General features: G+C 43.4%; 1 protein-coding gene and 1 long non-coding RNA gene across 2 annotated transcripts; both read left to right on the top strand.

The window, feature by feature from the left end:
- The first annotated feature begins 191 nt into the window (after positions 1-191).
- LOC138633783 (guanine nucleotide-binding protein G(olf) subunit alpha-like) lies at positions 192-8,630 on the top strand. The gene is made up of 13 exons (XM_069720240.1): positions 192-357; positions 1,086-1,226; positions 1,341-1,413; positions 1,625-1,679; positions 1,797-1,916; positions 2,814-2,911; positions 3,020-3,074; positions 3,150-3,223; positions 3,495-3,553; positions 3,626-3,746; positions 3,880-4,010; positions 4,403-4,470; positions 7,630-8,630. The coding sequence occupies exons 2-13, from the start codon at positions 1,091-1,093 to the stop codon at positions 7,774-7,776; spliced, it is 1,137 nt and encodes a 378-aa protein (XP_069576341.1). The 5' UTR covers positions 192-357; positions 1,086-1,090; the 3' UTR covers positions 7,777-8,630.
- Positions 8,631-11,976: 3,346 nt separating this feature from the next.
- On the top strand, positions 11,977-13,065 carry LOC138633787 (uncharacterized). The gene is made up of 3 exons (XR_011311911.1): positions 11,977-12,231; positions 12,395-12,530; positions 12,595-13,065. It is a non-coding gene; the product is annotated as an uncharacterized lncRNA (long non-coding RNA).
- Positions 13,066-13,596: the final 531 nt, after the last annotated feature.

Genomic DNA, 13,596 nt, shown 5'->3' with positions numbered 1-13,596 from the left:
GGAGGAAACCCGTTTGTTTGAGAATCCGTCTGCTGGTCGTCAGGCAACAAAGTGACACGAGAGGAAAAACACGGAAATCCCCCAAAGAAAACAGAAAGACGACTAATGAGACGGGGGGGACGCTCAGGTGTTTCACTGCTCGCTCTTGAAACAGAGGAAAAATCAGAAAACCAGATGAAGTCCTTGTTCTGTCTCCCTAAACTGAACCGGACCGGCAGGACACTCTGGGATTCTGATTGATTGAGGAGCGTCCGTTTTATATATTTTTGTCTTTGTGGACTTTGATGGACGGACAGAAAGACGGACAGCTCCGGAGCTACTGAGACTCTTAGGGTCGGTGATCACCATCAGCTACAGGTCGGTACCGGGACCGGGTTCATTCTGGGTTCACTGGTTTAAAAAAAAAAGTTTAAAAAAAAGATTTTACTTTAGAAAATAATTAACAGCACATAAATTACATTAAATTAATGGGATGGACTTTTCTCTAGTCAAAGTGGGTGGACTCGTTACTAATATTGAATTAAATTAAAATAACTCATTAAACAGGTCGGCTCCTTTCAGATTGTTTTTAATTTGAATATCTAATCATATTTATAATATTGGATCATTTTAACTGAATAATATGTAAAGCTCTGTCAGGGCAGGTGGAAAGGTTCAGGAGTGAGCAGTGATGTGATGACAGGTATGACATCACAGGATGGCTGTGGAAGGGTCATCATGGAGCTAAAGACAAAAATCGGACTAACCTGGCATAAATTAAACCTGGGATCAGTTATCTACTGACTCCAGTTTACTATTTTCAGTTGTTTAGTTACTATTTTTAGTTGGTTATTTATAGTTTTCAGTCAATTATTTACTATTTTCAGTTGATTGTTTACTATTTTCAATTGTTTATTTACTATTTTTAGTTAATTATTTACTATTGTTAGTTGGTTAGTTACAATTGTTAGTTGGTTATTTACTATTTTCAGTTGGCCTTTTACTATTTTAAATTGTTTATTTACTATTTTTAGTTGATTACTTACTATTTTTAGTTGGTTATTCACAGTTTTCTGTTGGTTATTTGCTGGTTTCTGTGGTTCCAGTTGAGATGGGCTGTCTGGGAGGAAAAACAGAAGAAGAACGACTGGATGAAAAAGCAAAGAGAGAAGCAAACAAGAAGATTGAGAAACAGCTGCAGAAGGAGAGACAGGCTTATAAAGCTACACACAGACTGTTACTGCTGGGTGAGACACCTGTCTGTCTATTTACACGTCTGTCTGTCTGTTTACCTGATTGTCTGTCACTCTCTCTCCTGTCTACCTGTCCGTCTGTCTCTCTACCTGTCTGTCTGTCTGTAGGTGCAGGAGAATCAGGTAAAAGTACGATTGTGAAGCAGATGAGGATTCTTCATGTGGACGGGTTCAACTCAGAGTGAGTGGAACATGTGGAACATCCAGATGTTGTGATGTCAGTCCGTCCAGATGTTGTGATGTCAGTCTGTCCAGATGTTGTGATGTCAGTCCGTCCAAATGTCCAGATGTCAGTCCATCCAGATGTCAGTCCATCCAGATGTCACTGTCCAGATGTTGTGACGTCAGTCCGAGACGTGTTGCGGTTCTTTAATGTGTTCTGTCGGTCACAGAGAGAAGCAGCAGAAGATCCAGGACATCAGGAAGAACGTGAAGGACGCCATCGTGGTAGGTCACCTGACTCATCACTTGACTGAAAGGAGCTCTTTGATTGGTCCAAACGTGTGTGTGTGTGTGTGTGTGTGTGTGTGTGTGTGTGTGTGTGTGTGTGTGTGTGTGTGTCAGACCATCATGTCAGCCATGAGTACGCTGACTCCACCCATCCCTCTGGGTAACCCTGGCAACCAGTTCAGAGTGGATTACATCAGGAGCATCGCACCACTGTCGGACTTCGAATACACAGAGGTAACTCACACACACTCACACACACTCACACACTCTGTCTGTCTGTGAGTGAAGGTGTGTTTTCGCTGATGGACACACTGACACAGCCAGGTGTGTCCAGGTGAACAGTTAGCTGATGAGGAGGCGGAGCTCCTTTAAAGCAGCACCAGGAGACCTGCTCAGGAACTGTTTGTTTTAATGATGTTAATGACATGATGTAACGAGTTCACCCGAGACTGAGGCCGCACGTACACACACACACACACACCTACCTGAGTGTGTGTCCCCTGAGGCCTCATTATCCAAACAGCGTCCGTCTCCGAGGATGACAGAGATACAAAACAAGCGTCTTCCTGCGTCGCTTTGAGCTCGTCTCTTGACTCCGCCTCTGATGCTGATTGGTCAACTGGATGCACACGCCTCTCGGTGCTTTCAGCGCCGTCCAATTACAAAGCATTCTGACACGGGAACATGAAGAGGAGACGTGTTCATCAGAACATGATAAACATGAAGGTGTTTCCACCGAGATACAAACCAGTCAAGGTCCACTTATGAGCTTTCTGTTCCACCGCTGGTCTTCATCACTGAGTCCAGCTGCTGGTCCAGAACCACCGCGTCCACCGGGTCCACCATAGACCTCAGACCACATGGACCGGGCGGTCCAGGGCCAGAATTATGTTTTTATATTAAAATGTTTTATACTAACATGTTTTTATATAAAAATGTTTTATACTAACATGTTTTTATATAAAAATGTTTTATACTAACATGTTTTTGTACTAAAATGTTTTAGATTTTGTTCAGATGTTCACAAACATATTTTCTCCTGACCGAGCCGTTTGTTCACGTCGGGCTGTAATGAGTGCTGCCGCCTGCGGGGGTGCTAACAGCTCTGTTTCTTGTCTGTCTGTCCTGCAGGATTTCTTTGAGCATGTTCAAAAGCTGTGGGAGGACTCTGGCGTGAAGGCGTGTTTCGAACGCTCCAACGAGTATCAGCTGATTGACTGCGCTCAGTAGTAAGACACACACACGCTGGTTCTTCTGAGTTTGTGAGGACCTTTGTTTACATACTGCATCACCAGGACTCGGACCTGAACCTGGTTCTAATCACAACTCTTTTCCAGCTTCTTGGATAAGTTGGACTCAGTGAGGAGGACCGACTACACACCTACTGACCAGGTAACAGACCGGCCAATCAGGCGGCAGCTTCCAGGATGCCGTTCCCGCCCCTCACTTCTTCTTCTGCTCCTGCAGGACCTGCTGCGCTGCAGAGTTCTGACTTCAGGGATCTTTGAAACCCGGTTCCAGGTGGACAAAGTCAACTTCCAGTGAGTCTATTTCAAACCCTGAGAGACCATGTTGAGTCAGTCAGACCTGAACTCACACACACGTATGTGTGTGACTGCCACTTCCTGTCTACATCATCATTTCTAAAGTCATTTCAGAATAAACCTCCTGAGAAACACAGTTCAGAAGCTGCCTGAGAATCTGTCTGATTTTAGATTTCCTTCAGTCTCTCGGATCAGTGATGTTTGTCTGATTACCCATAATGCACTGCAGCCAGAAGCTGCTCTCACACTGTTCTGCTGTGTGTGTCAGTATGTTTGATGTAGGAGGACAGAGGGATGAACGCAGGAAGTGGATTCAGTGCTTCAACGGTGAGAAAATCTCTGATTGATGAACCAACATGGAGGAGAACTGAGATTTAATCCTTCCGTGTGTCTGTTCAGACGTGACGGCCATCATCTTCGTTGCCGCTAGCAGCAGCTACAACATGGTGATCCGGGAGGACAACTCCACCAATCGGCTGCGAGAGTCTCTCGACCTCTTCAGATCCATCTGGACCAACAGGTTCCCCGTTTAACCCTCTCTGCTCCCTGATTGGCTGTAGTGAACCCTCTCTCCTCTGTGATTGGCTGTAGTGAAAGCTCTCTCCTCTGTGATTGGCTGTAGTGAACCCTCGCTCCTCTGTGATTGGTGACAGGTTTCTGAAGACCATCTCAGTGATCTTGTTCCTGAACAAACAGGACATGTTGGCTGGGAAGATTCTGGCAGGAAAGTCTAAACTGGAGGATTATTTTCCTGAATACAACAACTACCAGGTTCCTGTTGATGGTAAAAATATACACATATCAGCACATACAGGGCGGCACGGTGGTGCAGTGGTTAGCACTGTCACCTCACAGCAAAAAAGGTTCCGGGTTCGAATCCGGTCCTGGGCCTTTCTGTGCGGAGTTTGCATGTTCTCCCTGTGCTTGCGTGGGTTCTCTCCGGGTTCTCCGGCTTCCTCCCATCATCCAAAAAAAAAAATCCAACAACATGCACCTCAGGTCAGGTTACCTGGCGCCGCGCTAGTGGCAGCCTGCTGCAGCAGCTCCCCCCTGAGAGCCCCCCTGCTGTAGTGAAGAAATTTCCCCTCGGGGATTAATAAAGTGTATAAAAAAAAATCAAAATACACATATGAAACATGTAAACACGCCCTTTGATCCATGTATTTGTGTTTCCAGCTGTTCCAGATGCTGATGAAGACCCCAAAGTGACAAGAGCCAAGTTCTTCATCAGAGACGAGTTTCTGGTAAAAACATACGGATGATGTCTGACGTGTTGACTCCAACGAGTTGAAACTAACAAGTTGACTTCAACAAGTTGAAACTAACATGTTGAAACTAACGAGTTGAAACTAACGTGTTGAAACTAACGAGATGAAAACGCGTTGAAACTAACGAGTTGAAACTAACGTGTTAAAACTAACGTGTTGAAACTAACGTGTTGAAAACGCGTTGAAACTAACGTGTTAAAACTAACGTGTTGAAAACGCGTTGAAACTAACGTGTTGAAACTAACGTATTGACTCTAACGAGTTGAAACTAACGAGTCGACTCTAATGAATTGAAACTAACGAGTCGACTCTAACGTGTTGAAACTGACGTGTTGAAACTAACATGTTGAAACTAACGAGTTGAAACGAACATGTTGAAACTAACCAGTTGAAACTAACGAGTTGACTCTAACGAGTTGACTCTAACGAGTTGAAACTAACCTGTTGAAACTAACGAGTTGACTCTAACGAGTTGAAACTAACCTGTTGAAACTAACGCGTTGCAACTAACGACTTGAAACTAACGAGTTGAAACTAACGCGTGAAAACTAACGTGTTGAAATTAACGTGTTGAAAACGCGTTGAAACTAACGTGTTGAAACTAACGAGATGAAAACGCGTTGAAACTAACGATTTGAAACTAATGTGTTGAAACTAACGATTTGAAACTAACGTGTTGAAACTAACGAGTTGAAACCAACCTGTTGACTCTAACGAGTTAACTCTAATGAGTTGAAACTAACTAGTTGAAACTAACGGGTTGACTCTAACGAGTTGAAACTAACGTGTTGCAACTAACGACTTGAAACTAACGAGTTGAAACTAACGTGTTGAAACTAACGAGATGAAAACGCGTTGAAACTAACGAGTTGAAACTAACGTGTTAAAACTAACGTGTTGAAACTAACGTGTCGAAAACGCGTTGAAACTAACGAGTTGAAACTAATGTGTTAAAACTAACGTGTTGAAAACGCGTTGAAACTAACGTGTTGAAACTAACGTATTGACTCTAACGAGTTGAAACTAACGAGTCGACTCTAATGAATTGAAACTAACGAGTCGACTCTAACGTGTTGAAACTGACGTGTTGAAACTAACATGTTGAAACTAACGAGTTGAAACGAACATGTTGAAACTAACGAGTTGACTCTAACGAGTTGAAACTAACGAGTCGACTCTAATGAATTGAAACTAACGAGTCGACTCTAACGAGTTGACTCTAACGAGTTGAAACTAACCTGTTGAAACTAACGCGTTGCAACTAACGACTTGAAACTAACGAGTTGACTCTAACGAGTTGACTCTAACGAGTTGAAACTAACCTGTTGAAACTAACGCGTTGCAACTAACGACTTGAAACTAACGAGTTGAAACTAACGCGTGAAAACTAACGTGTTGAAATTAACGTGTTGAAAACGCGTTGAAACTAACGTGTTGAAACTAACGAGATGAAAACGCGTTGAAACTAACGATTTTAAACTAACGAGTTGAAACTAACGTGTTGAAACTAACGAGTTGAAACCAACCTGTTGACTCTAACGAGTTAACTCTAATGAGTTGAAACTAACTAGTTGAAACTAACGGGTTGACTCTAACGAGTTGAAACTAACGTGTTGAAACTAACGTGTTGCAACTAACGACTTGAAACTAACGAGTTGAAACTAACGTGTTGAAACTAATGTGTTGAAACTAACGTGTTGAAAACGCGTTGAAACTAACGTGTTGAAACTAACGAGATGAAAAAGCGTTGAAACTAACGTGTTGAAACGAATGTGTTGAAACTAATGTGTTGACTCTAACGTATTGAAACGAACACGTTGACTAACATGTTGACTCTAACGCGTTGAAACTAACGAGATGAAAAAGCGTTGAAACTAACGTGTTGAAACGAACGTGTTGAAACTAATGTGTTGACTCTAACGTATTGAAACGAACACGTTGACTAACATGTTGACTCTAACGCGTTGAAACTAACGTGTTGACTCTAACATGTTGACTCTAACGAGTTGAAACTAACGAGTTGACTCTAATGAATTGAAACTAACGAGTCAACTCTAACGTGTTGAAACTGACGTGTTGAAAGTAACGCGTGGAAACTAACATGTTAAAACTAACGAGTTGAAACTAACGAGTTGACCCTAATGAATTGAAACTTACGAGTTAACTCTAACGAGTTGAAACTAACGTGTTGAAACTAACGTGTTGAAACTAACAAGTTGAAACTAACGAGTTGACACGAACACGTTGACTCTAATGAGTTGAAACTAACGAGTTGACTCTAATGAATTGAAACTAACTGGTTGAAACTAACGTGTTGAAACTAACGCGTTGCAACTAACGACTTGAAACTAACGAGTTGAAACTAACGTGTTAAAACTAATGTGTTGAAACTAACGTGTTGAAAACGCGTTGAAACGAACGTGTTGAAACTAACGTGTTGGCTCTAACGTATTGAAACAAACACGTTGACTAACATGTTGACTCTAACACGTTGAAACTAACGTGTTGACTCTAATGAATTGAAACTAACGAGTTGACTCTAATGAGTTGAAACTAATGTGTTGAAACTAACGTGTTGACTCTAACGAGTTGAAACTAATGAGTTGACTCCAATGAATTGAAACTAACGAGTTGACTCTAATGAGTTGAAACTAATGTGTTGAAACTAACGTGTTGACTCTAACGTGTTGACTCTAACGAGTTGAAACTAACGAGTTGACTCTAATGAATTGAAACAAACGAGTCGACTCTAACGTGTTGAAACTGACGTGTTGAAACTAACATGTTGAAACTAACGAGTTGACATGAACACGTTGACTCTAATGAGTTGAAACTAACGAGTTGACTCTAATGAATTGAAACTAATGAGTTGACTCTAACGAGTTGAAACTAACAAGTTGAAACTAACGTGTTGAAACTAACGATTTGAAACTAACGGGTTGACTCTAACGAGTTGAAACTAACAAGTTGAAACTAACGCGTTGAAACTAACCTGTTGACTCTAATGAGTTGAAACTAACTAGTTGAAACTGACGAGTTTACTGTAATGAGTTGATACTAACGTGTTGACTCTAACGCGTTGACTAATGTTTTGAAACTAACTTGTGGAATCCTACATGTGTCCTCGTGCTCCAGCGGATCAGCACGGCAAGCGGAGACGGGAAACATTATTGTTATCCTCACTTCACCTGCGCCATCGACACGGAGAACATCCGCCGTGTCTTCAACGACTGTCGTGACATCATCCAACGCATGCACCTGCGGCAGTACGAACTGCTCTGATTGGATGCGGGGCACTCATCTGGCCCCGCCCCCTCCTCCTGGACTGAGACATGTGATCTGATAGTTGATTAATACTGATAGATCTCGTATGTTTACACGGTATTTGATCATGACAAACATTTATTGATACTGATTAGTGATTATTGATCGTTAGGACTGTGTTTTCTCTGTTCACCGCTGCAGAGCATTGTGGGTAGAGTAGTTCTGATGATGAAAGGGAGCACAAGATGTGCTTTTCCTGCTGTTGCCATAACAACAGTTTATATGGGAGGGGCCAGAGTTTATAAACTTAAAATGTGAATCTAAATATATTTTTACATGTTTCTGAACTTTGTAACTTGTACGATTATGATTGCTCTCCTGATTGGTTGTTTCAGACAGTGATGTCACTGTGAATCTGTCAGTCAGACATGTTTTGGACTTTTAATCAAACAGGAAGATCTGTTGGATTTCATGAGAAAAGAATGTTTCATGTTTCCAAAATGAATACTTGTGTTGACTGAAACCTTTAATCCTCCACATATTAAAGACGTGCTGTCAGAGGGGCCGTCCTGTGTCTCCTTTAAACCTGCTCACTGATTCAGAACCAACCCACCGCAGAACCGTGGTTCTGTTCCAGTTCTAACAGAACTCTTCAGGTTTATTACTAAAATAAAAGCAGAATAAATTAGCTCAGTCTGAAGTTCTGACAGGTGAATCTAGTGCTCAGGTGTGTCAGGTACGACACAGGTGAGTTCTCCGAAGCGCCTCCAACTCCCACAATGCACTGCAGCCTGTTGGTAGTCTTTCTTGTGACCTGTTGGGTTCATCATGAATGTTAAAATCAGAGCTGTGACCTTCATGTGAAGCGTGTTCTTTTTCATAAGGACATAGAGAGAGATACAGTGAACCCTCGTTTTCCGCGGGGGTTACGTTCCAAATAGAAACCGTGATAGGCGAAATCCGTGAAGTAGTAACCTTTATTTTTTTTTACAATTATTATACAATGAAATACTCCATAATACATTGAAACCAAAGAACAAAACCTTTTTACAGGCCCAAGCATTTGTTTAACAAATAAAAGTACTGTATAAATGGTTTTTTTTTTACAAATAACTACTGTACTGTAAAATAATAATTTTAATCATCAATACGAACTGAAGGCTTCAAATTGCTGAGATCGGCACCGCCCCACTGCGACCCGAGTCATTGGATTAGAACGGGAGGAAATGAAAAATGATTATGAAAACAAATACAAAGTACAGTAGGACAAATAGTGACTCGTGTATTTCACTGCCGCAAGTGCCTTTATCGGTGCAGAACGTTTTGTCGACATTATGGGTTTTAGAGAAACTTGAAATTGCAAGAGAATTTGCAAACTTAAATTTGGCAAGCTGTTTTACGTACGTGTACATATTAAACCGCAACGTTATTGACAAACAGGTAGAGAAGAAGCGGAGAGACTGTTTAGCCAATCAGAATGCAGAACACAATGCATGATGCAAATCCGTGAAGCAGCGAGACCGTGAAAGGTGAACCGCGTTCTAGCGAGGGTTCACTGTATTTACTTTATTAATCCCTCAGAGGGAAATGTTTACGCTACAGCAGCATATACAGGGCAAAGCAATAAAAATGACAATAAAAAAGGCAGAATGAATTAAAACAAAATAAGCAAAGAGCAATACAATGGTGTTATTGTTGTGTGATGGATTTGGTGAGGGGTGAGTTATTATTCAGTCTGATAGCGGTGGGACACAGGAATGATCTATGATGTATCAGGGATGATCTCCTGTATCTGGAACGATCTCCTGTATCAGGGATGATCTCCCGTATCTGGAACGATCTCCTGTATCAGGAACCATCTCCTGTATCTGGAACCATCTCCTGTATCTGGAACTATCTCCTGTATCTGGAACCATCTCCTGTATCAGGAACCATCTCCTGTATCTGGAACCATCTCCTGTATCAGGAACCATCTCCTGTATCTGGAACCATCTCCTGTATCAGGAACCATCTCCTGTATCAGGAACGATCTCCTGTATCTGGAACCCTCTCCTGTATCAGGAACCATCTCCTGTATCTGGAACCATCTCCTGTATCTGGAACCATCTCCTGTATCTGGAACGATCTCCTGTATCAGGAACCATCTCCTGTATCAGGAACCATCTCCTGTATCTGGAACCATCTCCTGTATCAGGAACCATCTCCTGTATCTGGAACCATCTCCTGTATCAGGAACCATCTCCTGTATCAGGAACCATCTCCTGTATCAGGAACCATCTCCTGTATCAGGAACCATCTCCTGTATCAGGAACCATCTCCTGTATCTGGAACCATCTCCTGTATCTGGAACGATCTCCTGTATCTGGAACGATCTCCTGTATCAGGAACCATCTCCTGTATCAGGAACCATCTCCTGTATCAGGAACCATCTCCTGTATCTGGAACCATCTCCTGTATCTGGAACGATCTCCTGTATCAGGAACCATCTCCTGTATCAGGAACGATCTCCTGTATCTGGAACCATCTCCTGTATCAGGAACCATCTCCTGTATCTGGAACGATCTCCTGTATCAGGAACCATCTCCTGTATCAGGAACCATCTCCTGTATCTGGAACCATCTCCTGTATCTGGAACCATCTCCTGTATCAGGAACGATCTCCTGTATCTGGAACCATCTCCTGTATCAGGAACGATCTCCTGTATCTGGAACCATCTCCTGTATCAGGAACCATCTCCTGTATCTGGAACCATCTCCTGTATCAGGAACCATCTCCTGTATCAGGAACCATCTCCTGTATCTGGAACCATCTCCTGTATCTGGAACCATCTCCTGTATCAGGAACGATCTCCTGTATCTGGAACGATCTCCTGTATCAGGAACCATCTCCTGTATCAGGAACCATCTCCTGTATCTGGAACCATCTCCTGTATCTGGAACCATCTCCTGTATCAGGAACCATCTCCTGTATCAGGAACCATCTCCTGTATCTGGAACCATCTCCTGTATCAGGAACCATCTCCTGTATCAGGAATGATCTCCTGTATCTCTGGGACCTGGTCTGAGGTCTCCGTGTTCTCCAGGGCCGTATTGGACCGTTTCAGAGCAGTTCAGTCTGAGGCCTGTCCACGGTAGCGGCGCGCATGCGTGCTCCGTGTCGCCCACAGAGGCTGTTTGGCGCGCTGCCTGCGTGCCGCCGCAGTGTGTGCGTGCTGGCGCAAAGCGCGGCCTTCCGCTCTGTGCTCGTCCTCAGCAACAACAACAACCGGACAAAGTGCTCCCCGGCTCGCGGCGCGCTGACGCACCCAGAGGAACACGCTCTCCCAGGCCCGTGTGACGGTAAGAGCCCGCTCCCCCTCTCCCGGACCCGCGCTCCCCTCGTGCCCCGCTCCGGCCGCCGTTTCCGCGGGGATGGCTGCGCGCTCTCGAGCCGTTCATGGCCGCTCGAGCTCCGTCTCGTTCGTGTCGTCGAGGCCGCGGCGCCGCCGCTGCTCGCGTGCTTGTGCCTCGGTCCCGGAAACGGCGGAGCGGCTCGCGGCCCGCCTCCCGTCCCGCCGGTGAGGATATTAATCCGCCGGTTAGAAGGAGACCGTATTTGAGGACATTTACCGCCATTTTGTGAGCAAACGGAGCAGCAGGCCGGACTTATCCGCCATTTAACACCGAAAACACCCCGCCATCCGGTGCACACTGACACGTTCACCATTCCGGGGACCCGCCGGTCAGGGCGGGCACCGGAATGGTCCCCGGGAGACGGCTCCGTTGTTCCAAGTTTAATTAGCATGTTATCTCGCTTAGGCTAACGGCAGCCCCACCAGGGACCGTAGCTGCCGGTACTGGGGGCTTTCAGACGGTGTAACGGAAGCTGGGTTTACATCTAAAACCGGGTTTACATTCAGAACATTCGATCCGGATCTGATGACGTCCGTTAAGTTAGCGTCGCAGCTGCTAGCCCGTTAACCGAGCCCTGTTCCATGAAATGCAATCAGAGCAGAACCGGTCCGGTCCGGGTTCAGGTCCAGACTGTGCAGGTTCACGGGAGAATCACGGTCCGTTTCAATCAATAATCAGTGCTAACAGTCAGCCGGTTTGCTGCCGGTCTCCTCCGGTACAAGCACGGTGAAGCGTGCACACGCTCTGGTGCGCGTGTCCGCGACAGCAGAGGTTCATGAACTACTGGAACCAGACTTGGAGCGGGGGGGGGGGGGTGACGTGACCCTTTAGCAGGTCTGACTGAAACACACATGAAACATGTATGTTCACAGTCACTTCCTCTTTGCTTCATCTCTGAAGTCCTTTCATAATAAACCTCCAGAGACTCGGTTCAGAAGCTGCTTGAAAATCCGTCTAATTTTAATAGATATATATAAAAAATTTAATGTTCAGGTGTTCAGGTCTTCTAGTGTTCAGATCTTCTAATGTTCAGGTGTTCAGGTCTTCTAATGTTCTAGTGTTCTGGTCTTCTAATGTTCAGGTGTTCAGGTCTTCTAATGTTCAGGTGTTCATGTCTTCTAATGTTCATGTGTTCTGGTCTTCCAATGTTCAGGTATTCAGGTCTTCTAATGTTCAGGTGGTCTTCTAATGTTCAGGTGTTCTGGTCTTCTAATGTTCAGGTGATCTGGTTTTCTAATGTTCAGGTGTTCTGGTCTTCTAGTGTTCAGGTCTTCTAATGTTCAGGTGTTCTGGTCTTCTAGTGTTCTAGTGTTCTGGTCTTCTAATGTTCAGGTGTTCTGGTCTTCTAATGTTCATGTGTTCTGGTCTTCTAATGTTCAGGTGTTCAGGTCTTCTAATGTTCAGGTGTTCTGGTCTTCTAATGTTCAGGTGTTCTAGTGTTTAGGTCTTCTAATGTTCAGGTGTTCTGGTCTTCTAGTGTTCAGGTCTTCTAATGTTCAGGTCTTCTAATGTTCTAGTGTTCAGGTCTTCTAATGTTCAGGTCTTCTAATGTTCTAGTGTTCAGGTCTTCTGATGTTCAGGTGTTCAGGTCTTCTAATGTTCTAGTGTTCAGGTCTTCTAATGTTCAGGTCTTCTAATGTTCTAGTGTTCAGGTCTTCTAATGTTTATGTGTTCTGGTCTTCTAATGTTCAGGTCTTTTAATTTCAGGTGTTCGGGTCTTCTAATGTTTCAGTGTTCAGGTCTTCTAATGTTCTAGTGTTCTGGTCTTCTAATGTTCAGATGTTCAGGTCTTCTAATGTTCAGGTGTTCAGGTCTTCTAATGTTCAGGTGTTCTGGTCTTCTAGTGTTCAGGTCTTCTAATGTTCAGGTGTTCTGGTCTTCTAATGTTCTAGTGTTCAGGTCTTCTAATGTTCAGGTGTTCTGGTCTTCTAATGGTAGGTAGGTAGGTAGGTATATACTTTATTAATCCCCGAGGGGAAATTTTTTCGCCACCGCAGCATACATACAGGAGCAATAATAGAAACAATAGAATAAAATAATAATAGAATAGAATAATATAATAGAAAAGCAATAAAATAAAAAAATATAAATATAAAATATAAAATGCACAGTACATACAGTATATATACAGTACATTAAATATCTATATATATTATATACAACAAACCAATAAACACAGTCAACATATATATATATATATATATATACGGTACAGTATATATCTATATATATAATATACATACAATATACAAGCAACCAAGAAACACAGTCAACAGTGTTTTTGTACTGTGATGGATTTTGCCAGAGGTGAGTTATTGTACAGTCTTATGGCAGTGGGCAGGAATGATCTTCTGTATCAGGAATGATCTCCTGTATCTGGAATGATCTCCTGTATCAGGAATGATCTCCTGTATCTGGAATGATCTCCTGTATCAGGAATGATCTC

The sequence above is a fragment of the Brachyistius frenatus genome, unplaced genomic scaffold (genome assembly GCF_029030835.1).
Source record: "Brachyistius frenatus isolate BFR_SWC_R1_liver_20210118 unplaced genomic scaffold, ASM2903083v1 Contig_236, whole genome shotgun sequence".
In the NCBI taxonomy this organism is placed as follows: domain Eukaryota; kingdom Metazoa; phylum Chordata; class Actinopteri; family Embiotocidae; genus Brachyistius; species Brachyistius frenatus.
Note: the sequence above shows the minus strand (reverse complement) of the source record. Positions and strands in the feature narration are given on the sequence as shown.

Coding starts and splice junctions, on each gene's coding strand:
- LOC138633783 (XM_069720240.1), top strand. CDS start 1,091: ATGGGCTGTCTGGGAGGAAAAACAGAAGAAGAACGACTGGATGAAAAA. Junction 2,912..3,019: donor CTGATTGACTGCGCTCAGTA/GTAAGACACACA, acceptor ACTCTTTTCCAG/CTTCTTGGATAAGTTGGACT. Junction 4,011..4,402: donor CTACCAGGTTCCTGTTGATG/GTAAAAATATAC, acceptor TTGTGTTTCCAG/CTGTTCCAGATGCTGATGAA.